The sequence below is a fragment of the Eucalyptus grandis genome, chromosome 1 (genome assembly GCF_016545825.1).
Source record: "Eucalyptus grandis isolate ANBG69807.140 chromosome 1, ASM1654582v1, whole genome shotgun sequence".
NCBI lineage: Eukaryota > Viridiplantae > Streptophyta > Magnoliopsida > Myrtales > Myrtaceae > Eucalyptus > Eucalyptus grandis.
The window spans coordinates 19398983-19405883 of NC_052612.1; the positions used below are offsets into that span (position 1 = coordinate 19398983).

General features: G+C 38.5%; 1 protein-coding gene across 1 annotated transcript; it reads right to left on the bottom strand.

The window, feature by feature from the left end:
• Positions 1-973: 973 nt before the first annotated feature.
• On the bottom strand, positions 974-6331 carry LOC104422605 (dnaJ protein ERDJ3A). Its single transcript, XM_010035011.3, has 7 exons — positions 6115-6331; positions 5073-5128; positions 3691-3764; positions 2961-3496; positions 2528-2869; positions 1947-2300; positions 974-1605 (listed from the first exon to the last, which is right to left on the bottom strand). Exons 1-7 carry the CDS (start codon positions 6196-6198, stop codon positions 1318-1320), a joined length of 1734 nt encoding a protein of 577 aa, XP_010033313.2. The 5' UTR covers positions 6199-6331; the 3' UTR covers positions 974-1317.
• Positions 6332-6901: the final 570 nt, after the last annotated feature.

Genomic DNA, 6901 nt, shown 5'->3' on the forward strand with positions numbered 1-6901 from the left:
TCAACTTGACAAGACCAATTACTGATACCTAAAAGTAAAAAATCAGGTATTCCGGCAACATCAGCACAACGAATCACTCGGCACCGGCCAGATGCCCGCTACAATTTCAATTGTCAGGCTCGCGTACATCCGCGAGGGGGCCTGTCATGCAAAACCATGTGCTCTTAGCGTAGGCAAAACCATGCGTTGCCATTCAATGGACAGAGGCTTTATAGCTCCGGATCTCGCAGAGATGGCTTAAGGAAACTTTATCTGCTGTATGGATGGCAGAATCAATGAAAGACTTCAATCTCGGTAACCTTGAAACTATCAAATCTTCTGATAACGTTCAAGTCCAATGGATAGATTGGCTAAGCAATCATCTAAGGAAATATCTAACGGTTAGCTCGGATACAGAGGATTATATAAGGTCGAGATAATGAGAGGCATGTATAGCTAAAATTCTTAAGTTCATAATTCCTAAACTTTGAGTAACCTTCAATCATATACATTCACCTCTAAGAGCTATACTCTGTAATCTTTTATTAAGAGTGTGAGGAATTTGTCACACAAACTTGAATATTCATTACTCAAATCTTGTAACCTTTGACAAATTGATCTAGTGAAATCTAACCAATAGGCTATCAACATGAGAGTGGACATAGACTTACTAAAGCCGAAACTATTATAATTATTTGTGTGCAATTTTCTATCCCTTACTTTCTAAATTTTATCTATATTAGAATTATTTGCATACTGGTAAGATCCAACACTTTTTTCGGGCTGTGGTCAAAAGTTGTTCTTGTTGCAAAATTGCTTAAATTTATTTTATTCTGCTTATTCACTTATTCACCCCATCTAGGTGATCTATCTAGCCCTAACACAATTCATTCTCATGATCGACTCATCCAGTTTTCCATCCCAGCCAGAAATGGTGATGACAGTAGCAACACAGTAAACAATAATGAATTGAAACAAAATGTTAACAACAAAATGAAGAAGAATGTTTTGAAACCGAGCTCTCATCTTCTAATACTTCAAATTGCAGTCACGGAAGTTAGTATATACAGCATATAAACCAGGGTCGCTATGATTTAAATTAGCAATTTACATGTAGACGTTGATCATTTTCCACGGAAATGGGAGATGTAAGCAACCGCCGCAAACAGGATAAGATCTCACCCTTCTCCTCTAATAATGTACAGAAGTCTAGAAGCCGCACCTTAGTGTCGAGATTAACGGTATCGTTAGTGTCGTACAATGCCTTTAGCATTTAAAAGTCCAACTTTTTCAGCTGAATTTCCAAATTGAAATTCACTTTTACAGCCATCGAGGTTTTTAGGTGAGCTTTGGAGGCTGCCTCGTCTTCGTGAATGTTACATCTCCATTGAGAACTGAGCTAATAAACTGTTCTACTTGTTCCGTGTTTAATTCTTTTGCATAAATTGCGAACTTCCCCTTTCGATGCTTGTAGGCAACAAGTACCTTATCATTTGATTTATATCCTGACTTGTCAAATGCGTTTAAAAAAGCTGGCTGCTTGCTAGCATCCAAAAGGGCATAGGAGATGGAATCTCGGTTTCCACTGGATGAACTCCGTTTCCTTGAAAATGACTTCTTAGAGAACTGAAACACAAATTATGGAAAAACAAGAATTAAGTCGTTTCCTCATCATCACATAGGTGATAGATAACACATACAAAAAAAAGTCTATTAATTGTCAATGAGACCTAATTTATCATTCTTTAAAGACCTCTGCTGCTATTTAATCCCAGATGCTCAGATTCAGCATTGTTTAGCAGAGCCATCTAAAGATATATACATGTCCATAACTAGCTTATTTTAATAGTCGCAATTGCATATCATACTTTCCCATTGCTAGGTGTGTTTTATATCTATCCTATGCTCCTATTATGTAATATCAAAACCAAAGCTTATTGCCTTAGGAGAAAAGAAAATTCTCATACCACAGATAGAATTGATTCCAACTCTTTCCTTGCCCTCGAGGATCTGAATGCACCAATGATGCAAAGTGGAGAACTTTGTCCACATAAGTCATCAAAATTTGCACCTTTCAGAAGAGGTATCTGCTCATTAACTGACTCAGTCTGTGCCTTTCTAGCTCGACTTGAATCTGATTTCTTGTTCTGCCTCTCAAAACCGTCAAGTAAGGCGCTCAGTTCATTGATAGCAGTGTTCATGTCTTTCACAGAAATGCCTGCTTTCAAAATATGCTTCTCCCCATTACTCAGCGAACCAACTATAGCTGGAAGAGCATTGATCCCTAATTTTCTAATAGCTGGATCAGAAACATCATGAACCTGCATGAAGCATCACAGGATTCACTATTTAGCCAGTTTGGAAATTAAGAAGGTCCAAAATCATATTGTCTAGAGAAACACTTCTGCAATGCCAAGAACAATTTGGCCAATGAAAGGAGTAAGATTAACATCTGATTTCTTCCCTAACCAGCAAAAAGCAAATACAAGTATGCCATTTACCATTAATAGAACAATACAGAGAAATTATAGTAGATCTCCTATATTACCTGCAAGTCATAAAAATTGAAGCGCTTGTGGTACAGGCCGCTAAGAGCACGCCAAATGGTAGGAGTATCCTTCTTGGATGAAAGAAGCATCACCCCAGGTAAGCTATCTCCATCACCGAAGGAAAACTTGAGATGGTTCAGGTCAACTCGTTTTGAGAATCGAGGCAGGTTTTCACGGCAGAAAGTTCTCAAATCTTTTGCAATGAGATCACCTTTGTACTCCACCAAAGAACCGCTATCACCATGCTTGTAGGCATAAACAAATAACCTTGGCACTTTGCGAGGATAAGTGCCAAGGTCCTTACAAAAAGAAGGCTCGCTCTCACAATTCACCCGTCCGACCTAAAAGGACAAGCAGCATTTTAACACTGAGTATTCATTACTCAGAGTAAATTGATGAAAAGAGATGTCGAAAACAGAAAACCTCGATTACCTTCACAACTCCTTCCAAAGAATGGCCGACCTCCTCTACCACAGATTCCAGGTGATTATTCATTAACGTGGGTGTCTCAAATAACAAAAGCCAAGTCATTCCTTTATTCACTACTTCTTTCCTGAACACCTGTGAATTTATGCTCCTAATACTCTTTGATGGACCTTTAGAACCGGACTGAGACCTTGCTGATTCAAAACCACCAAACCGGCCCCTGCCAAACATGCTGGCAAATATATCATCAAAACCAAAGTTGAACGGGCTCTGACCACCAGAACCACCAAAGTGATATGAAAAGCCCTGGGAAGCTCCCTGGCCACCTGCACTCTGCCATCCACCTGGTCTGAAAGAAAAATGAGTTTCTCCAGGCCCACCATTGGTAAAGTAAGAGTATCCACCATGGCCACCAGGATTGCCAGCGTAAGAGTATCCACCATGACCACCAGAATTGCCAGCATCAAAACCAGGATTACCCTTTTCATCTCCATACAAATCATAATTCTTTTTCTTCTCTTCATCAGACAAAATCTCATAGGCTAATCAAGAAAAAAATGGAACAAAATCATGATCAGTAGCAACATAAAAGAACATATCTCTAATGTCTTTGCACAACAAATAAATGCCTAAGGATATACTTTGATTTGCTCAACATAATAAGCTTATGAACTTGAAAATGATGCACTTCAGGTAAGAGCAGAGAAAGCACAATGCCAGAAAGTTTTTAACATACCATTATTGATCTCTGAGAACTTTTCTTGGGCACCTTTATTTTTGTTCTTATCTGGGTGATACTGAAGAGAGAGCCTGCAAAGAATCCATATACCAGCTGAAAAATAATAACGATAAACATCATCAAGTATGCATGTATGAGCACAGTTTTATTTCTTTTGTCTTGGGAGGAGGGGGAGGGGGGTGGTTGGAGGGATATGCTAAGTCAGTCGTTAGAAAGTGACAGGAAACATATAAAGCCAAGGGCTAATTACGTGCTACACACAGCAGTTAAAATTGCAAACTAAACCAGCTAAGATCCATGGCATGTTAAAACCACATTCAACAATAAATAAGGTTTAACCACCTCAAGAAACATTTTATATGTGCAATGTGCTTCATTCTGTTATCACCTCCTCAATACCAGTTTGTCTAAAAGCTTTTATATATCCATTATCTGTGCATGCGTGCGTGCGTGCGTGCGTGTGTGCGTGCTTGTGTGTGAGTTGAGTATATAAGACACATCCACATAATTATTGACCTGCATAAGGAGTTTGCAATACTAGCATTGGCGGGGTTGACCTCAGAAAGGAAAAAGAGCATCATGCACCCCATATTAATTTAAGATTAGAGTATATGAAAAAAAAATTCCATTGTTCATCAAGCACTTTAAAAGTATCGATGACCAAATAATGATTGTCCATTCAAGTATCATACCAATGTTAGAATATTATTGCCAAAAAGAAGTCTCGAGATTTAGATTATGCTCTCACAGAACTCATTTCACAGGATGTCACCAGATATAAGAGAGAGAACATTATCAATAAGAGTCAATATTTGAATTATGCTATCTCAGAACCTATTTAATAGGATGTCAGCAAATATAAAAGACAAAATCAGATTTCTCGAACATACTATGAGGAGAGCCGATTTTTTAGGATCAGACAATTGTTAACCTCTGAAGCTCACAAACATTTGTTTCTTATTGAAGCACCATGTGAAATTGCAGTTAAGCCATTGACTTAAGAAGGACTAATCTTTGAGAAAAGTGAAGGTCTTCCATTTTTACCATTAAAGAAAGGCTCAAAAGTTGCATGTATGAAGCACAAATCCAGCTATCAGAGAGGTGAGAGTCGGTGCTACTGATGATAAAACTAAAAGTACTTCTTTAATGAGAAATGCAAATAAGAAGAGAATCATGATAAACAGAAATTTATTACAGAGTTTATACTAAATCTAATTTCAGAATTTAACCCTGCCATAGCCAACTACCAATTATCATACATACTCATACTGCCACAGTATTAACTGCAGAACTGGACTAATGTAGAATAAAAGTTTTCCCATGGAAACTGCACAGTACAATATCAGGAATTAGGATACATGAATTAAAGAAAAACGTACTTATGGAAGGCCTTCTGAATTTCCCGCTGACTAGCGTTTTTCTCAACCCCAAGAACCTGAAAATACATTATATAAAATGTTACAACATGACATATTTAAAGAGCACTCTACCATTATGGCATTCACATAGAAACACATAAATCTTTTAGGACTTAGGATCAAGAAGAACATTCGAAATAAATAATTTAAAACATACAGATGGTATTTATCATATCCCGCGCCTTTTTTTCTTCTGATTAAGTGATTTATCTCAAATTAACTTGTAGAACTATAGCTCAAAAGCATGTCACTACCATTAAGCGGCACTTGACCCATCTAAGGGATCCTTCTTCTATGTATCAGCAGAACATTATAGGGCTATAGAAGAGAAGTCTAAAGCTTGACAATGTCAACGACTGGAAAGCAGAAGCCATTCCACAGAATCCGCTGCCAAAATCCCATTATACCATTTCCCTTTTAAATGAACTCTGTAGCCAATGTCTGATGCTCCTCTGCTAATAGTCTTTGCGAACAATTATGACAATCAAAGACATTATAATTGGATGAATTTATGAAGCAAAACTAGGCACCTTTCCATATTGCCTGCACCTAACGAACCGATCAACCATTGTCAAAACCAAATTCGAATTACCAACGAACAAAAATTTCAAACTGCCTGAGAAATTTTCCCCTAAGCCTACCACAAAAGGAAATATTACAATCGCTGCTACACCGCATCCGTGATTTTACACATACTCGCGTCACTAAAGAGCGCTCTTAACCCTCAAACACCAAAAGAGACACTTTCATGCACATAATCAACCACCTAATCGCGCAAACGAACACAACCAACACCACGCCCCGCGCCACCAACCTCCCAACACGGCCACTCCAAGCGGTCCTCCAATCTCCCAGCGCCTCCGAAATCGAACCACACCTTCAATGGCCCTGCACCTCCCGCATTTTCCCCTTCCCCTTCCCATAAAAAACCGAAACAAGAACCACTCACGCAAAACCCTCCCCACAATTCAAGGCCATCAACTGCGTCCTACGAGGATCTCACCTTGTAAGGGTCGATGCTCCTGGCTTCCAGGGCGGAAAGGCACAGGAGCCACAGGATCACCAACGACGGTCGACGGATCTTCATCGCCGGCGAGAATCGACGCCGCCTTGGAGTCGGAATCTCTGAAGGATTGGAGACGAGATCGAAACGTCCGGATTGATGCTGCGAAGAGCGAGCGAGTGAACGAAGCCAGCAGAGAGAGACGAAGATGATGACGTCGAACTGGGCGGGCTTCATATAAATTTACCGGGAGGTGGGGGCGGCGGGAGAGTCCAGATGCTTCGCGGCGTACGCTTCATGTCCACGTGGCATTCGAGTGCGGTTCCACGCGCGGCGACCAATCAAATTTCAGAATGCGATCCTTGCGGGATCACTCCGGGTTCTTTCATTTTCATTCGAGAATTTATATCATGAAAAATCTAAAAAAAATGATTAAAATGATATATTTACGATAAATTTATTTTCAAACTAACTTTTTAACTACTAAAAACCACAACTAGTATATTTGTGATAAATATATCCTTTATTATTTTTTGTTAAATTAAATTAATACCACAAAATCATAAACCGGTACACATGAATAATATACAAATGGTAAAACTCAAAACTAATATATCCGTTAACTGTAATATGTTATCAAACTTAATAATTTGATAGTAAAATTTAACAAAAACTAATAAATGATAAATATGTTACATTTGTATTAGTTTGGTGTAAATTAGTTTAGAATAAATTTATTACGAATATATTAATTTGAGATTTTATTAACTCTTTGTTCTACGTTCAA

Bases quoted from the DNA above. Each gene is read 5' to 3' on its own strand.
- LOC104422605 (XM_010035011.3), bottom strand. From the start codon at position 6,198: ATGAAGATCCGTCGACCGTCGTTGGTGATCCTGTGGCTCCTGTGCCTT. The intron at 2,870-2,960 runs GTAATCGAGGTT...TTGTCCTTTTAG, and splicing joins CTTTGGAAGGAGTTGTGAAG to GTCGGACGGGTGAATTGTGA. The intron at 2,301-2,527 runs GTAATATAGGAG...TGCTTCATGCAG, and splicing joins TCAATTTTTATGACTTGCAG to GTTCATGATGTTTCTGATCC.